At 43.2% G+C, this 19991-nt stretch overlaps 1 protein-coding gene across 3 annotated transcripts in view; it reads right to left on the bottom strand.

The window, feature by feature from the left end:
- Positions 1–18940, bottom strand: part of PPAN (peter pan homolog) — a 40697-nt gene extending 21757 nt beyond the window's left edge. The window contains exons 1-3 of one of the 3 annotated variants that reach the window (XM_042453618.1): positions 18787–18940; positions 8013–8076; positions 277–447 (exon numbers count right to left, since the gene is read on the bottom strand). In XM_042453618.1, coding sequence (XP_042309552.1) covers positions 277–447; positions 8013–8015 — 174 coding nt within the window. In that variant the 5' untranslated portion in view covers positions 8016–8076; positions 18787–18940. Of the gene's footprint in view, positions 1–276; positions 448–1376; positions 1536–8012; positions 8077–18786 lie in introns of those variants that run through there. The other 2 variants (XM_042453619.1, XM_042453617.1) reach the window with 2 other exon arrangements.
- Between the last annotated feature and the right edge of the window lie 1051 nt (positions 18941–19991).

Genomic DNA, 19991 nt, shown 5'->3' with positions numbered 1-19991 from the left:
GGATATAAATAAAATTTATTATTATTATTATTATTATTATTATTGCTACACTAACTTGCAGCAAATGGAGGGGGGATAAAAAGGAAGTCCCCATCCCCCTTCCTAGACCCCTGATTTTCATCTTTCCTGTTCAAACACAATAGACCACATTCCATGCACCCTCCAAACTCAATTTATTTCTCATAACCATTTGGTCTTGCATGTGCTTCCTTTCAATGAACAAGGCAACTGTTGTCATGAAATGGAGTGTGGTGCACGGCCATCCGATAGTGTTACCTTTAGGCTGGTAGCAGTGTAGGGCTGCATCACCCTCCGAACATCCAATATGAGCTGTTGCAAGTTCTTGCCCACACGGCCACGGTGAAAGACAAAGGAGTGAGGCACGGAGCCATATTCCTCTTGAGCCCGATGCTGGGCAGCTGCCCGCTCTTTCTTTTGATTTTTAGTCTAGAAGAAGAATGAACATGAGAAACATGTTAACACAGAAAACCAATATGAACCATTCCAAACAGTCTTCAAAGGCAGAGGTCCCTCCTAAGGTACCTTCTGCTCCCAAACTGGATTATTTCCGCAGCATGTTTTGGACCTAACTGAAAGAGAGAAGCTGACAGCATGAGATTTCGAAGACCTAGCCTCCTTCCTCAGATGCATGTTTGGAGGGGAGAATCCAAAGACAGACCCATATAAGTTGTTTGTGTATGAGGAAAAGCCACCAAATGCATCTGAGGAAGCAGGCTCACCTCTCCCAAACCTCGTGCTGCCAGTTTCTTTCTTCCAGTTAGTCTCAAAGGCGCTACAAGAAGACCCCTTCGCGTCCTGATTTTTCCAGGCTGCATCCGCACTGCAGAAATAATCAACATCCAAGAAACAGGAACATTTAAATGAATAAATAAACAAACACAGAAATAATGACACCGCTTTTAACTACCACGGCTCCATGAAACTTGGGAGAAAGAACCTAGGACCAAAACACACTGCAGGAATAAAGGCACAGGCAGGAATCAACTAAAGGATAGGCAACCCTGAGCTAGTCCTCACTGCAGGAATAATCCAGTTTGAGACCACTTTAACTGCCATGGCTCCATTCTGGGATTTGTAGTTTGTTGTGGCACCAGAGCTCTCTCTGACAGAGAAGGCTAAATGTCTCACAAAACTACAGTTCCCAATATTCCACAGCATTGAGCCATGGCAGTTAAAGCTGTTTCAAACTGGATTATTTCTGCAATGCAGATGCAGTAGGGTAGGACTGTTGGATCTTTGAGTGCTCAGGAATCAGTCTTTCCCTCCTCCTCCTCCTCCTTGCCCTTATTCATTCCTTCCCAGGATTATCCTCCCACTCCTTCCATAAGACCCCCCTAAATCCCCTTTTGCCTTACTTTGCCAGACTTGCCCATGGCCAGGACTCCTTCCCTTTGCTCCTCTCCAGCAGGGCACCATGTGCCACTCAGAGGTGCTCCTTCCTCAGCCCTCCGGGTTCCTCCGTGTTCCCCAGCCTCAAGGTTCCGCCCTTGTCGCCTGTGTGCATGTCTATGGGTACAACCTCCTCAATGGTCCGGAGTGTCTCTTCCTGCTATTCCACTTTGTTCTCTGGCTGCCTCCTCCTGTTGCATTCTGGGATGTGTAGTTTAAGGAGGAGGCATTGGGAATCCTCAGCCAGAGAGCTCATAGGCCTCACTGAACTACAAACCCCAGAATGCAACAGGAGGCAGCCAGAGTAGTCAAAGTGGAATAATAGCAGCACTGCTGTAATGTAATGTGGTTCATTGGAGAAATAATCCAGTTTGACACCACTTTAACTGCTCAATGCTGTGGGGATTCTGGGAACTGTAGTTCTGTAGTAAAAGAGCAAAGTGACTAGTTTTGGACCTGAACAGTTACCTTCACAGTAATTCTCCCAAAGAGTAACCACCAATGCTATTACAGCATGTGCCACTCGTAAAAGACTTTTTATTACGCAGTCTTCTGCTTTATTCAATCCAAATTTCCCCAAATTCAGAGTTAAACAATTCTCGTTATCAGATGGGAGGCTTCTCATCATTCTACTTAGCTCTTGTATAACGTCTAACCAAAATTGTTGTACATAGGGACACTCCCACCATATATATGAATATATGTTTCTTTTTGCCCACATCCATGCCAGCAATTTGGAAAAAGTTTTTTTATTTATCATTGTAATCTAATGTGGGATTTATGCCATTTGCTAATTAATTTTAATTGTTGTTCCCTGACCTTTATATTTTTAATTTTAGTTATCTGAGAGATCCAAAACATTACGTCTTCAGTGTTTATCTTTAGATCTTTTCCCCATATACCATGCAATCTTTTTCTTTATACCAAATTGTTTCTCCAGAAGAAACTTGTGAACTTTTCCTATTTTTCTCCCCAATCTGTTTTTTCCAGTATATCTCATGACTGCCTGTTCTTTTGATTTCTTCTAAAATTTTACCTATTGCCATTAATTGAAGTCAATATTTCTTGCCAAGTAATTCACTCAATTTTTCAGTCCTAATTGGTTTCCCTCTTTCTTCAAATATCTTTTATTTCCTTAATTACTCTTCCTAACTAGGCTTGGCATAACCCGGTTGCAACCGGGTTTTTCCCGGTTTTGGCTGCACCTGCCCGGTTGCAGCAGGGTTGCTAGGCAACCCTGGGGCCTCACTGCCCTCCTCCTCCTCCACCGCGCATGGCTGTGCGGAGGAAAAGGAGGGCAGCGAGGCCTAGGGCGGAGGAGGCTGCAGGGAGGCGGCGCCTCTTGGGCGCAGCCGCGCCAACCTCCCCGCCTCCCTGCAGCCTCCTCCCTCCTTCCTGGCCTCCACTGGGGCCAGGAACGAGGCAAGGCCGCGGCAATCGCCGCCGGCCTCCTCCCCTCCTTCCTGGTCCCAGCAGGGGCCAGGAATGAGGCGAGGCCGCGGCGATTGCCGCCGGCCTCCTCCCCTCCTTCCTGGTCCCTCCTCCCCTCCCTTCCTGGTCCCCCGGCGATCCTGGTCCCAGCCCGAGGAGAGGCCCCGATCCTGGCCTCCGATCGCGGTGAGGCCCGGGGCCCAGGCGGGGAGGGAAAGCCTCCTTAAGTGGAGGCTTTCCCTCGCCGCTTGGCCTCCGCTCCCCGCCGCGATCGCCGGGGGAAATGTAGGACAGAATTTTCAAACGTAGGACACATTTTTGTGTGTCCTACATTTGAAAAGTTTGTCCTACATTTCCCCCGGTTTTGAGGTCCGGCGCTATGGCAACCCTATTCCTAACTCTTGATTCCATCTTTGTCTAGGCATTCTAAATGGGTATCATTTTAAATTCCCCATTTTTATACTTGTGGAGCATCTGTACCATACATATTGCATTGATAGAAAAGGGTCCTTCTTCACATCCGCAATCTTCTTACTTGGTTTCATTTGAAATGTAGATGTATAATCCATATTATTGACATATTTTTCAATTCTAACCCATCTTTCCCCCTCCCTGTGTATAAATTAAAGAAATGGGATTATAAAATGCAGCCTTCTCATATCCCTTGCCAGTGGGAAGCTATTCTATTTCTCTGTATTTTGTCCTCACAGGGACCTCTTGTCCACAGCAGTAAAATACTAGGGTCCCAAGAGGGCACCCACAAATTAATATGTTTAGGGGAATTTAAATAGCTCAGATCAAATTATGTTTTTGCTGGGGCAAGAGTCAGCCTAGGGATCTTAACCCTTTGTATACTGGTTCCAAATCACACAGAACTCCAGAGGCAATTCCAAATAGGTCTTGTAGGTTTATTAAGAAAATGAGTAATATGCACACAACCACACACTCATGCGCACACTTGAGAACTAATGAAGCAAAAGTGGGAGAATGGGAAAAGAGGAGGCTTGACTAATGGTAATACGGTACTGATCTTGATGCTTGGTTCCAGTTGATGGGTGTCTGGAATGGAGATGGCTTAATAGCCACCTCGGCAAGTGGGGTGGCCGTCTTATTGAGGAGTCTAGTAGAATGAACAGAGTGTCTGCCCAGTCCCAAACTGGGCCAAATTGCTATGGTCTAGGGTGGTGACATACATATTCAAAATCATATCCCGGGGCAGTAATCTCGGAATGATGAATTAACTCACTGCTAAATGCTTTTCCAGGAGACAAGAATTGTCAAGAAATGGAGTAAATGTTCGGACAATTGGTGTGAATATCTCAGACAAGGGGAATCTTCTACTTTTAGAGAAATGTCCATTGTCTGTATATGCACAGCCATCGTTTTTGGCCAGAATCCCATCATCACCCTCCATAGACAAAAGGGATTATGCTGATGCCTTGAGCGATTTCATTTTGGTGGGTGACTTTGCTTATTCCTTCGCTAGAGCCAACTGAATTTCCAAATATGATATGGTTGGGTTTCTGCCTTGGGGTCATCTTTCCAGGTCACCCACCTAGTAGCATCAGATGTCCTAACCACAAATGAGGATAAGGCACCACAAAATTTAGGACATTCGAGATAAAATGTAGGACGTTGCAAATAAAAACTAAAAATACAGATATAAGTATAAATTCATACTTCTTCATCATGCTCAAAATGGATGCCCCAAGGATGCCAATATGAGTCACCACATCAAGTGACACTATAAGTAGTGGGGAGAACTGAGATATTACTCCCCACAATAACCATCCTGAGTAAAATGGGTGCATTTGGACTGTGGGTTTCAACCCTGAATCTGTGTAGAAAGATTGTTATCCTTCAACAAGGAGGTTCCCTTCCTCTCTAGAACAGAAAACACCTGCAGTCTGTCTCAGGAGCAAAGAAGAACAATTTTATTGATATGATTCCAAAATTTATAAGCTTGCAAGATGACGTCACAGATGACGGAAAATTCACATGTACATTACAGAGATTCTCATGACTTCATTCAATGCATCTGTCTAGCTGGTGTTAGTTTTTAACAGTCAACAATTGAGCATTCAGTTCACTTTCCCTTAGGTCCAAAGCACATTGCAGAAATAATCCAGTTTGAGACTGCTTTAACTGCCCTGACTCAGTGCTAGGGAATCCTGGGAATTGTAGTTTATTGTGGCACCAGAGCTCTATGACACAGAAGGCTAAATGTCTCACAAAACTATTCCCTAGCATTGAGCCATGGCAGTTAAAGTGGTCTCTAACCGGATCATTTCTGCATGGTGTTTTGGACCCTAGTCAACCAATGTTGCACAGTTGTATGTAAGAGAGATACATTTCATACTGGGAACTGTAGTCTTCAATAGCTGAGCCGCTGCAACTGTATGTCAGCTACCTGTTCCAAGGTGGTTTCCCAACAATCGGGATTTTAATATGGCTTCATTTAGGTTTGTTAGTACAGTAGTTTCAGGTTTGGAAGCAAAGAAAAACAAGTTTAGGGTTCTGGGAGAACCAATCTACCTGCTGTCAGTCATAGAGGCCCGCTACAGATGGACATGAAAGCGCCGTGCTGGTACTGTACTTGGGTTAGGGACCGTGAAACAACCGCACAGTCTCTAACCCTAGTACAGCATGACGCTTACGTAACAGTGGCGGTGCCCTGTGTACATGGCACCACCATTGTTACATAAGTGCAACATGGTGTCTGTATGTTGCCATGCGGCAAGTGTGCCACTCTTGCAGCTCAAAAAGAACCCAGTTTTTCTGGGTTCTTTTTCCTCCATAGGAAAGCTATGCAGTTTGGCAGCTGCGGCTTCATCTGTCCTGATGCCTACATAGCCACCTCTCTTTACCTCTATGCTGTCCATGTGCTGAAGTTAATAGTTCGATTTGGAGAAAGTATTAATATTTTTCATTACTGATTACTTGGAATCAGGGTAGGGCTCTAGTTTCTACTTTCAGTGGCAACCTGAGTGATGCCACTGCTGAAAACTAGTGCAAAGAGATGGATCTTTTTAGTTTTCTTTGATTAGTTTCTCTGTTCCTTCCTCATCCATCCAGACGGAGGCAGGACATATAGCTGACTTCTTGACAGACCTACAACTACAGGTATTGATATGTAGGTAAGTAGGATAAACAAACTAAACACCCTTTAAAAAACCCTCATCTTCCATGAGGACAGAGCTAGGATGCTGAGTTGTGGTGCTGCGTCCTTCATTGTGAGATGTCTTCTATTAGAACATAGTCTCCATTGTGACACATCCCTGCTGGCAGCCTTTGAAAGGCCTGGCTGAAAACATCTCTTTGTGGAGAGTAAGGAGATCGAGGGAGAAGGAGAGAGGAGTTGGTTTAGTAAGTTTGAGTGTGTGAATGAGCGAGTGAGTGAGGGTCAGCCTTTTTTAAAAAACAGAGTTTAGAGATTTAGAAACATTGTTTTGTATCCTTTTAGACATAGGCGTTAGAAGAAAATTAGTCAGGGGGAGCTGTTGGTTTTATTTATCTACTAGTGTGCTTAAGTTGTTATTGTTATTTAGCAATTAGTTTTATTTCCGCAAGTACTATAATATAGGCCCTATACATACAGGCCAAAATAAAGCTGCTTCAGGTCACTTTGGAGGTATGCTGTTTAAATGATGCATGCATACTAAGAGACCGGAAGTCGTGCCAAAGCCACGATCCAGTCCTAAGGGCTAGAGCGCAGTTTTGGCGCAGCTTCCAGACTCTTAGTACACATGTGCCATTGAAATAGCATACCTCAAAAGTGACCCAAAGCAGGTTTATTCTGGCTTGTTTGTATGGGGCCATAGTCTTTAGAGGAGAAGAGCGGTGAGTTGTTTTTTTTTTAACCATTTAAAGAGTATGAGTTCTTCTAAGAGCAAGACAGATGTTGAAGGAAGGTGGGCAGGAAGAAGTGTTGAGGAAGAACAGTCAAGGAAGAGGCAGAAATCGATCTCCTAAAAGATGTGAGTAGTCTTTCTTTCTGGTTTCTTGTTCTGTTTCAGTTCTCTTTCTGTCTGGGCCCTTCAGATTTTCTCCCTCCAGCCATGGCCCACTTCTAACTTCCATTGCCTAAATGGACAGATCCTCAGTGGCACATTTCTTTTTCTGATACTTCTTTGGCTGAATAGGAAACCTTCTCAGTGTTCTCATTCATTGAAGCCAGTATTATTTTTAAAATAAAAGACAATGAGAAAAGAGTCAAGATTTTAAACCAACGGCCCCCTGATAGTCGCTGTGCCAAATGCTGAGGCTGCAAGATTGGACCATTGTTAACTGTTGGCAAAATCTTGGGGCGTAGCTAAGGGAAAGGCAAGGCAAGGCAAAAGAGATGCACTTTTTCCCCAAGTGATTTCTTTTCAGTTTTCGTTTAACACCTCAAATTCTCCCTCTCACACCAAGCCTCAAAAATGAGAAGCAAATTGTCTCTTGAGAAAATTTTCTTGTTTTACCCAATAATTCCCTTTTAGACAAAGGTCCCAAGTAGAAGGATAGAGGTTCAAATTCCCAGTTTCTAGCATGTTCGCCAGGTGAATGTAGTATGCTGTTTGGGCTAGGGATTACAAATCGGACTCTCATGGCCTGAAGTGGCCACCTCAAATGGGGCAGCTACCTCTGGGGTAGCACAATACTATGGGGAGGAAGGTTACCTGCTTTTTAACATCTTCCTCCCAGTATCGGTTGTGGAACTTTTAAAGTGAAAGAATTGCTAACCATGTAGAAAAGCCATGTTTTAAAAGAGGAGGAGATCACAGGACTCAGGGAGCAGCTATGAAAGGACAGAAGGATATGCAGAAAAAATAGCTGGGATTTTTTTTAAGTCCTGGTCTTAAAAAAATAATTAACAGGTATTTTGAACCTTGGCAAAACATTCTGGAAGACATTACTCAGATGCTGTAGGGGAATCTTCTTCGTGGTCTCTGTGAATCACACAAATGGGTTAATCTTAGTGAGATTCAGAACTACAGACTTATATCATTGATTAACGTGAATTACAAACTTTTTGCGGCTATCATAGCAGAGAGGCTCAAAAAAATTGTAGGTGAATTGATTCGTGAAGAACAGAACGGCAACCTCTCTAACAGGCATACGAAAAATAACTTGAGATATGTTCTAAATATAATAGAATACTTTGAAAAGCATAATGAGAAAAAGCTTGCCATGTTGTTCTTCGATGCGGAGAAAGCTTTCGATAGGGTTGATTGGAAGTTCTTGAAAGAAGCCCTAAAAAGGAGGAACACAGGAGATAACTTTGGAAAATGGATTGGAGAAATATATAATGAACAATGAGCCCAATTAATAGTAAATGAGGAAAGAACAGAATATATAAAAAATAAATAAGGGAACAAGATAATGTTCTCTTTTACTATTCCTTATGATCCTGGAGATATTAAACATTTGAATAAGGGAAGATACAGATATAAAAGGTGTAACTTTCAGAGGATATACATATAAAGGACAAGCTTACACAGATGATCTGGTGTGTTTCCTCAAAGACCCTATGTGAAGCTTAAAATATCTAATGGAAATGATTAAAGAATATGGAAACCTTGTTGGGGTGTGAGTATTACAGTAAAAACAACAGCAGAGGTTTGAGGAATTTAACAGAAACTTTACTTAACAGAAGTTTCAAAAACTGAAGCAAAACAAAACAATATGAATGGCACAGCACAATCCAAAATCTTAATTCAGCAGCATGCATAAATTGTTTTACCATGGCAGGTTACAGACCGCCCGTTTGGGGCAGGCTGCACCCGCCCCTTTCCCCGGTGTATCGGGGCCTCAGTTGCCAGACTGGCAGCCGCTGATGCCCCGATCCACCGCTTTTCAGGCTGTGGGGAAGCGGCAAAAGGCCGCTTCCACGCAGCCTGGAAAGGGGTGTCCTTGGGGCTTCAAGCCCCAAGGACACCCCACAGCAGCGGGGAGGAGGAGAAAGCGGCCGCTTGGCCCCTTTCTCCCTGGGCACAGCCATCCTGCTCCGCGCAAAGGGCGCACTAAGCACCCTGGCATGGAGCAACGATGTCACGTCCGTGCCATCCCATATAGAGGCAGCGCGGTCGTGACATCATCATGGTCGCCCCTATGTGGAAGGGGCACCGCCATTTTGTACGGACTCAGTCCATACTAGGGTTGGGGGGGGGTGCAGAAGCACCGCCCCTTCCTAACCCTAGTACGTACTGAATACGTACTTAAAGGCCCATTTGTAACGAGCCCATGAAAGCTCTCACAACCCAGTAGACCCACAAAGCAATTATACCTTTCTAACTAGTTAATACAATCACCTGGTTTACTTAGCTTATTACCATGGTCTACACTTGCCTGCTCACTAGATTCTCATCCAGTCACAACTTATTACCTGGATACCCCTCCCAGGGACGTAGCCAAGATTTTAGGAAGGGGGGGAGTCCAGACTAAGTGCCACCATTATAATGGGGCTTGGGCGCCATGGCGCAGCAGCACGCACCCCTCATTTTTTTTGGAGAGGGGGGGGGGGCCCCCCCCCCCCCCCCCCCCCCCCCCCCGGCTACGTCCCTGCCCCTCCTTGTGCACTGGATGAAGTGCATAACCAACTGGTAGACTTATATAACATTTTGAATCAAGCCAATCCTGGACATCATCTCTTTATGTTTTACAGCAACCAATGGCTTGGTGAACACATCAGCTACATTTTCTTGTGACGCACAATATATTAGTTGTATTACATTGGCTTGTACAACATCTCTTACATTATGATATTTTACATCAACGTGCTTAGTGCGACTTTTTACCCTTTCTGTTGTTGCCATCTCGATGCATGCTTGAGAATCTTCGTAAACAGTGACAGGTTTCTCTACTTCAATTTGTAGATCTTTCAGGAGTTGTATAAACCATACTAATTCACAACATAAGTCAGATAAAGCGGTATACTCAGCTTCTGCTGAAGAAACTGACACAAAACTCTGCTTCTTAGATTTCCATATTACAGGAACTTTGCTAAAAAACATAACAATGCCTGTTGTAGGCTTTCTGTCCTGTACATCATTGGCAAAATAACTGTCTACATAACAGCATAACTCATTTGATACAGAAGACGAAATTAACAAATTATAACTAATTGTCTCCTTTAAATATCTCATGACTCTCTTTACAGCTTGCCAGGCTGCATTGGTTGGTTTTGAACAAAAACGACTTAATATGTTTGCAATTGCAGATAAATCTGGCCGACTCCAGTGTGCCAGATATAGTAGACTCCCTACTGCTGATTGATATAGTTCTACATCATCAAATATTATTTCACATTCATTTTTAACAAAGTCTACTACCATGGGAATAGCCTGACCTTTGCAGTCTTCCATATGAAATTTCTGCAAAAGCTGCTTAATTTTTTCCTTTTGACTGAGCAGAAAACTTCCATCAGCTATTCTTTCATTTTCTACACCTAAGTATGCTTCCCAAATGCTTTATTTGGAATTTCTCTCCCAGGTCTGCTGCAAACTTATTTACATGGTTTATAGATGGAGCAACAAAACAAATATCATCTACAAATGCAAGCACTATTTGTAAATCTTTACCTGACCCTTTGATAAAGACACAGGGATCAGAAATACCTTGTTTGAAACCATGTCTCAGTAATTCAGCTTCAAGGCATTTGTACCAGCATCTAGCTGACTACTGTACTTTAACCCATAGATAGCCTTATTCAGTTTCCAAACCATATTCAGATTACTTGTTTGAAAACCAGGAGGCTGCACCATGAATGTTGATTAATCCAGCTGTGCATTTAGAAAGGCTGTAGTTATATCAAAATGGTGAACTAATGCACCTGTTTGTGCAGCTATAGTGAGGATTAACCTCAGACTTTCAGCCTTTGATGTAGGTGAAAAAACTTCATCATAGCTCTCAAACTTCCTTTGTGAAAAACTTTGAGCTATGAGTCTAGCCTTGTACTTTACTTCTCCTGAACTAGAATGTTTGATTTTGTATACCCAACAACACCCTACAGGCTTTTTATCTGCTGGCAGATTCACAACAATATATACTTTGTGGTCATTCATGGATTTAATTTCAGCTTGTATTGCATCCTCCCACTTTGCCTTCTCACTGGGAGGCAAACACAAAACTTCCTCATAACTTTGGGGCTCTAACATAATATTGCAAACTCTAATAACATTAGGAACTGAAAACCTTTCAGATGGAACCCCTTTGTTCTCTCTCTGAGACCTCCTTGGTTGAATAGTAGTGCCTTGCTCAATTGAAACCTTTGGGCTTTCCTGCCCCTCCTTTTTAACATTCCCAGGGCTTTTCTCAGGACTTTTTACCTGTTGACCACCAGATGAAGTGGTTTCATTAAGAGGAGATTGAAGTGGTGAAGGTGTAACCAGTACTGTCTATCCCATCACTTCCATTCACGGGTAGAAGAATTTCTGAATTGGCATGAACAGCCTCCAATTACTTTCAATGAAACTTGCATTCTGGGATATTACCACCTTCCCATAGCCTGCATCAAATTTATATCCCTTACATCCTGTGGCATAGCCCAAGAATCTGAGCTTTGCAGCTTTAGCTTGCCCCTTTCTTCTTTGTGCCTTTGGAATATGTACCCAGGCATAACTCCCAAAAATCCTTAAATGTGTAAGGTTGGGTTGCTTACCAAACAACAAAAAATATGGGGTGTTGTTGATTACAGAGCTCCATATCCTGTTTACAAGATATTTTGCTGTGAGTAAAGCTTCAGTCCAATATTTAGTACTCATACTAAAAGTGAGTCTTTTACCACCTGGAGCATTCCCCCATGGCGTTCCACTATGCCATTTTCCCAAGGCGAAAAAGGGTTGGTGAGTCTACGCAGGATGCCTTTTCTTTTCAGCCACTGCTGAAAACAACTTGACAAGTATTCTCCTCCTCGGTCTGATTGTAATTGTGCCACTTTGTGGCCAAATTGCCTTTCTACATAGGCAACCCAATTCTTAAATACAGTGGTCCCTCGGGTTACGAAATTAATTCGTTCCGCGGCTAATTTCGTAACCCGAAAAACCTTCGTAACCCGAATTGCCATAGGCGCTAATGGAAAAAAAGCCGCGGCTCCGCCGCGGCTCCATTGAAAACAGCGCCGGGTTTTTTTCGTAACCTGAAAAAACCTTCGTAACCCGAAACAATAAATCCCTATGGGATTTATTCGTAACCCGAAAAATTCGTAACCTGGGTAATTCGTATCCCGAGGTACCACTGTATTTGAAAAAGCTCCCCTTTGTTTTTCATAACATAAGCCCAGATATAACGGCTGTAGTCATCTACAAAACTAACAAAATATCTAGCTCCACCTAAGCTGGCTTGTACTAACTGAAATGGCCTTTCAGTCACCCTGTTGCTTTTCCTCCTTACTGGCTGAATTTTGCTCTTTGACTGTATATGGCACAGTCAAGAAATAACTTGCATTGTTTCACTTTTTTATCCCCATAAAGACACCTCATTTTCTCTGTCACTTTGAAACTGGCATGACCTAAACGCCTGTGCAACAAATGAATGCATTTGTTGTGTGGAGGATTATTATCATATACTGCACCCACAGCACTCTGCTCACTGGGAGTCATATAATAAAGACCTTCCCTTCTAACCCTTCTAGCACAGAGTTCCCCTCCATTCCTGACTTCACAACCTGTGCCAACAAAAGATATCTGATAGCCTTCTGCAGTCAGACAGTGTGAGATCTGGAATCCTCTGTTCAATGATCCACAACAACTTATTGCAAAGCAAGAAAGTTTATTGTAAGAACACAGCAGAAGTAACCACAAACACTTTTTTGCAGAATCTGAAGGCACAAGGGGAAAGCCTCACTTTAAAACCAGCCCCCACCTTTCCTTTCCCAGATGGGCTCCACACCACGCACTGGATATGTTAGATACTATATTTGATCTTGACGGATTCTGACAGACATGCTACACTCAAACTAAATTTTAGCTTTGGCACATAAAATACATTTTTCAGTGTTGTGAATAAACAGGGAACATAGCATTCTCCAATTCCCTCAACAGAAATGGAAAAGGAGCACAATTTGAGCCCTTGAACTTTTTGCGCCCTAGACGACTGCCTATGTCACCTATATGGTAGAGCCGGCCCTGCCATGAATCCAACATCCTATTTATTAAGCATGTGTGAAATGGAAGATTTAGAATGGAAGCATGGCAAGTTATTGTTTTATATGACAATGTGTGCAAGAATTGTTTATGCCAGTAAACGAAAAACGTCAGTAAGTCCAGATATAGAGAATTGGTTACATAAATTATTGGATATGGTACAACTGAGCAAATTCACCTATCTGAGGAGAGAGCAAGATTGGGATAATAATAATAATAATAAAATTGGCAACCCCTACAACAATATTTGGATAAGAATGGGGAGTATAGGATATATATGTAAGCTTTCGTTATTTTTATTCTGGTAGCAAAAACATTATTCTGCTACTTTCCTTCCATGTTTTTCTTTTATGTCCTGTAATCACAAAAAGGATTAGTTGAAGAATATATTTAGATTTGATTTATTTGGATTTCAGGAAGTCACTTTATCTCCTAAGATATGTCTTGTTCATTGTTTATTGTCTCTTTCATATGGGGTGGGTGGATTGTGGGGGAGGCCGGGGTTGGGGATGTATGTGTTGTTAGATGTTATTATATATTGTATTGTTTTGTAGTGTAGTGTACAATGGATGAGCAAACCGACCTGAGACCTGCTTGGATTAATCTGTTGCCCTAATCTATTAATCTATTTTTTAGATTGTAAACCTGAGGGCAGGGAACCGTCTATTATCCCCTCTGTTGTAAGCCGCCCGGGTTCCCAGTGATTGGGCGGCATATAAATAATTCCTATTATTATTATTAACCCAATGGGTTTCTCTGTGAAGCAGCAAGGGGCAAGACCTTGCCTATTAGAACTGCCCAAACAGCTATGGTGCATGCGCATGCAACCAACAAGCGCGAATAGGGATCGGCTTGAAGCACATGCTCAGTGCAGCCCTTTCCACATACTTGGCACTCGGAGAGGAGCACCTTGCTGCCTAGGAATATTAGACCATCTGTGGCCCGAGGAGGAAAATGGCGGAGCCCAGGACCCAGACTACATCCCTGTCTTCCTTTGCAGGAGACGCTAGGCCCTCAGAACAACGAGGAAAAGACCAGAAAGAGGAAGGCTCCCCAAAACCCATTAATTGTGGAAACTGAGGCTGTGTATTTTGCAGTGAAATACAGCGAATTAGAGGAGCACACCCACTTTAGCTTCCACATTGAAAAGAGTCGAGGTCCAGCATGACAATAAAGATACAAAAACACCATTGCTTCCAAAATTGTCACAGTCAACTTAAAAACAGGTATTGTTGAGAGACTCGGACCATCTGGTTGCAAAAATTAATAAAATCTTGCTAGGATGGGAAATGGAAGAGGAGCAGGGAAAAGATTATATGGTCAGATGGGCACAGGATCTGGGAGAAACAATATATATGGAAGAATGGGAAGGGATTAGGAAGAAGAAAATGAAACATTAAACTACAATATGAGGGGAAATGTTTATAAGATGTACAGATGGCACTTTAGCAAAAATAAAAAAAAATAACAAAACTCAGTGCTGGACGTGTAAAATAGAGAAGGGAACTTTTCTCCACATGTGGTGGTCCTGTTCTATAGCCCAAAGTTTCTGGTCCCAAATACATATCTTACAAAAAGAAGTTAGGAAGGACCCTAAAATATTTCTTTTAGGAATAATGGGCGAAGAATTAGAAAAAGCCTGTGGCAAGAAAATGTTTTATCTTTTAGCTGCGGCCAGAACACTTTATGCATTTATGTGGAAAGCTAGTAAAATACCCTCAATATCGGAATGGTATGAGAAAATATTAGATCTCATCGAAATGGACAAACTGACAAGTTTGTTGAGTAATAGATCAGATGATAACTTTAACGAAGAATGGTCGACAGTGACAAATATAATACTTTTATTTATTTTATTTTAAATATTTTATTTATTTATTGTATTTTATTTTCTTTATTTTTACTGTTGTAACCCGCCTGGATTCCTTGTGATTGGGCGGGCTATAAATAAATCATTATTATTATTATTATTATACATAATAAATTACTACAGAAAGAAAACTCAAAATAAGATAAGCGATAATTTGCGATAATTCCAGTAAACATGACTCAGAGAGTGGGGGGGGGGGGGGTTGTGCGACAATAATGGTACTAAATGGAAAGTTAGAGATATAAACTATAAGTTAAGGTAAGTGAAAAGGAAATAAATCTTAGGTAAAGAAAATAAGACAAATCTAGGAAATTTTAGGATAGGCACTACGAAGTCCGAAATATCAAAGTATATGTATTGTTTTGTTTGTCTGTATATATATTTGTCATTGTATGTTTGTTGCTTATGACTATGTGTTTGTTATATATGATAATTAAAAAATGGGGGAAAAAGAGGACAGAGCACCTCTGAAGTGCCTTGGGACACAAAGGCGAGTTACAGATGCACCGAAGGGACGTACTAGGGTTAGGAAGGGGGATGTTAGGGTTGAGAAGGGGCGTCCCTTCCAGATGCCCCTCAACCCTAATACGGACCGAGTCTGTACAAAATGTTGGTGCACAGGGGGCGCCATTTTGACGTCACGGATACGTAGTGTCTGGACGTCGTGTGGCGGAAGTGACACTGCGAGTGCGCGACTAGCGCCTTGCGGCACCACTTCCAGGACCCACAAAGAAGCACCATTTAGGCGCTTCTTTCTTGCTGTGCCCAGGAGCCGCACGGTTTGGCCGCTGGGGTTCCCGGACATAGCAACTGGCGGTGACAGCAGAGCACCCTTCTTGGGCGCTCTGTAACGCGCCAAAGGTTCCTCATCTACCACCAATTGAGTTTCACCTAGAAACCAATGAACTGCTTTAAGCCAGGCCTAGTTCCATCTCTGGGTTTGTTCCTAAGCTGGCTCCTTTCGTGTTCACAGACCAGTGCAGAAAGAGACTCCCAAATGAGCGCTGGCAAAGACATGGAGTCAACCAACAAAAAGGAACACCAAAAGTCAAAGTTGGGTTGCCTGAAGATTTCTGGTCCAGAGGGAGGATTTGGCATCCACAACACTGGGCTGAGAACTTAATGACACAACAGACATTTGTGACTGTGCCCCTGCTATCTATCTATCAAGGAAACACTTGTGACCCTAAGAGATTGTTGGACTGCAATTCCTAACAGTCTCAGCCACTGCAGCCAGTGATGAGGCATGATCTGAGTGGCAATTCAACAGCACTAGATGGCAACACGCTGGCTACCTCTACTTTAGATGTTAGCTGCCTTTATACTTTGGAAAAATGATTTTTTCTGGACACAGAAGGGAAGCAAATATGGAAGTGATCGTCCAAAAAAAAAAGGTGGGGGGGGGGGGGGGGACTTCCAAGATCTGACATGAGTACATAGAAGCCTAATGGGGTGAACAGCAATGTCTAGGCAATAAGAAAAGGTTGAAAGGGATAAATCGTCACCAGCTTCAGCATCCTCAGTTTAATTGCAGTATAACTTTAAAAGTATATTGTAATATTATATTATATTTTATTGATTTTATCTTTGTCTACTAATTCTTATATATGTACTGTATTATCTCTACTGATGTAATCCCGCCTCGATCCACAGGGAGAGGTGGGAAATATAAATAAAATGTATTATTATTATTATTAGTAGTAGTAGTAGTAGTACTCTTACAAACCAAAGGACTATTTAATTCTTCCTATTGCATTTGATGAGGTTTATGTAAAAGTAAGTAATTTCTTTTTGGATTATTCATAAAACCATTAAGTTTTTTTCGTGAGTGATGAGGGAGTCTTGGTTCAATGTCACCTATTCATTTCACATGGGAAGGGTACTGGCCACCCATCTAGGAATTCAAGCCCCCTGCCACACAAGTTCATTGGTACCCATCCAGGGCCATTCTGGATGGATCCTAAAGAGGCCATCCAGAGTTGGAGACCCCATTTCTTAACATCTTTTTCTCCCCATTCTGCGAAGGCTGCTGTTTCTCCCACAGGAAGAGAAGAAATGTTGCTCCAGTTTCAGTGGGCATTCCTATCAGCCCTGTAAAGCCTCCTGGGTCTGAAGGTAACAGGACCCCAGCCCAACGTCGCTGGTGGTTCTGCAGGGGATGCCAGCGGTAACATCTGCTGGGCAAACAACCAGTAAGCCATCATTATGTGGATCCCAAATACCTGTCTGACAAGATGGAGGGGATCCTTGAAGAGAGAGCCAGTGCTTTGGGTGAGATACACAGGGGTCTGGAGGATCTGTGGGGAGGGTCTGTGTACTGGGTGGAAAGGATGCAGTGCCTGGAGTTCCAGCTCCCAAATTCTGGAAGGATCCAGGGGGAAGGAGCATCAGCAACAGAAGAAGGCCCTCCCTCCAGATCATCTGCCATCACCCTGGCCTCAGAGGGAGAAAGGGGCAGGCCAGCTTCATCACACCTGGCCCAGAATAAGAAGAAGGCTTTCCCTCCAGTTCATCTGCCATCACCCTGGCTTCAGAGGGAGACAGGGGCAGGGCAGCGCCATCAGGCCTGGCCCAGAATAAGAAGAAGGCCCTCTCTCCAGTTCTGTTGCTTATATGCTGGTTGAATTGATTCTTTACGCGTTTACAGCTGGGAGCCTATATGCTGCTTTGATAATTTCTTAGTAAACTGGAAAAAGGTGGCAGATTTGACCATTTGTAACAGCCAACAAAGCCTTCTAGTATTGCCATTATGATTCTTCACATGGTCTACCTTTCAGGATTACACTTCTCAAGAATGTTCACACATATTAAAACATTATATGCTAACAAATTGGATGCACAAGTACAGTAACAGCCAAAATCTACTATGCAGCGATACCTGTATAGTACCAACCAAAATGCACAAAATATATCATGCAAGCTTTCAAAGCTCCACTGACATCTTCATCAGGCAAAAGTGTTAACAATCCGATAGAAGAAAGAAAGAAAGAAAGAATGAAAGATAGTGTAAATGTGCTATGTGTGCGTGTTTTGGAATTGGGTGTGTGTGTGTGTGGCCAGAAAGGGAATTACATTCCTGACATCTGTCCAGGAATAATGTCAAAATGTCCTCCATTTTGATCATGCCTATAAAACCTACATTTACATTAACATTTTAAAAAAATTATCATCTTTTTCGCGTGTCCTCCATTTGAAAATTTTGTCCTACATTTGTCCTACATTTATCCTGGTTTGGAGGTCCTGACTTATGGCAACCCTATCTAGAGGAGATAGAGGACGGACTGTACTGTTATTTAATAAATATATTCTTTTCCAGTTATCCGTGGAAACCAATGAGGTACATTTCAGCGTAAACTACGAGAATTCCCAAGAAATCACCGAATTCTCATTTGTGATCAAAAAAGTATGTCCTTTTTACTTTTAAAAGTTAGATTGTACACCATAGGCAGGCTCAAAGTGAAAACGGAACTCATTGGCTGTGCGGCCCCTCTTCCTTTTTGCAAGCTCTATGTTCTGAAAGACAAAGGAAGCCAGCCACCTCCGCTGCAGTCAGTCACCATGAGACGCTATGTGGCTGCACTGCAGCCTTCAACAAAGGCTGGGAGGCCCTTTGTTTGGGGCACTGAGGGTGGTGTTAGGTGACCTTCATGGAACGGTCATTCAATCCCCAGAGGGGTCGCGACTCACAGGTTGGGAACCCCTGCTCTAGATGGTGCCCAGGTTGTAAGCTTCTTCATCTTTCCACCAATAATATTAATTTCTGACTGCAGCCAAAAAGAAAGAAAGAAAAGGAGCAAGAAAGAAAAACTCTGTGCCTTCACCTGTGCTTCAGCCCTAATTGGCCATGCCAGCAATATCCTAGGCCCTGAGTACCGCAACATGCCAGCCTGGCTCAGAGACCCTGCTTCTCAGGGAGAGGAATGAAGGCCAAGTGGATGACAAACAGCTTACCATGCGGAAAGCCAAGGTAATTTCTTTCCTTCCAGGAATCTGAAGACTGCCCTGAATAGGGTAGGATGGTGTGTGAGTACACCCTTCACATCACTTCAAGTAGCCCTGTGGTGAACCAGGCCAGGGAGTTTCTTACAACAATTGCGCCCTTTGAGGGAACTCCTCCTGCTCCCAGAGTTCTCCACAGGAAGAGGGGCAAGTAAGACCTGTGCTGCCTGGAAGAACTTCCTGCTTGCATTGAACTCTTCCACAGGAAGTAAGAGCAAGTAAGACTTTCTGCTCCTTCAGGCCCACCTCCTACTTGCATTGGACTCAGATGGCCTGAGCTGGCAATAGCTTCAAACTGCTTTAACACCTCAGAAAGAGAGCCAGCTACACCTCTTTTTTTTCCCTCTCCTGTCTCTCCCATTGTCACACCTTCTCCTGTTGATCACTGGGTAGTGAATCCCATCCTTCCCATGGCTCCTCACATTTCTCCTAACCTGATCCCCATTCGGCCTCTCCCTGCTTCCATTCCTCTGTTCCCTCTGGAACTGCTGCTCTGCTTCCCCTAAAGCAGCAGCAATTCATGACCTTTTTCTCTCCAAATCTTTTAACCTCCTCGCTCTCACAGAAACCTGGCTCCCAGCCCATGATACTGCAACCTCCTCTGCCCTTTCTTTTGGTGGTCTCTCCTTCACCCACACAAGCCACCCTGAGGGTCGAGGAGGCGGGGTTGGTATCTTGCTATCTAACTCCTGCCAGTTTCAAGTTCTATCTTTTCCCTCCAGCTATCATTTCTCTTCCTTTGAGTTTCATCCTATTAGAGACTCTTTTCTCCTCTACAGCTCCGGGTTGCAGTTATCTATCGCCCTTCTGGTTCTGCTACCCAGTTCCTCGCAGACTTCGAATCATGGCTGACATTATTTCTTTCAGATTCAGTCCCCACTTTGATCCTAGGTGACTTTAATATCCACGTTGATGTTTCCAATAACCCTACAACGTCTCGCTTCAACTCTCTCCTAGCTTCTTTTGGCCTCCAACCTCATTCCAATGCTTCAACTCATTCTCTTGGTCACTGTCTTGACCTAGTTCTTGCTGCAAACTGCGCCATTTCTGACTACCTGGCACTTGACTTTCCACTATCTGATCATCACTTAATCTCCTTTGCTCTCACTTATACTCCACCTCCTTGTCATACTGTTCAACGCCATTTTTGTAATCTT

The sequence above is a fragment of the Sceloporus undulatus genome, chromosome 2 (genome assembly GCF_019175285.1).
Source record: "Sceloporus undulatus isolate JIND9_A2432 ecotype Alabama chromosome 2, SceUnd_v1.1, whole genome shotgun sequence".
Lineage (NCBI taxonomy): Eukaryota > Metazoa > Chordata > Lepidosauria > Squamata > Phrynosomatidae > Sceloporus > Sceloporus undulatus.
Note: the sequence above shows the minus strand (reverse complement) of the source record. Positions and strands in the feature narration are given on the sequence as shown.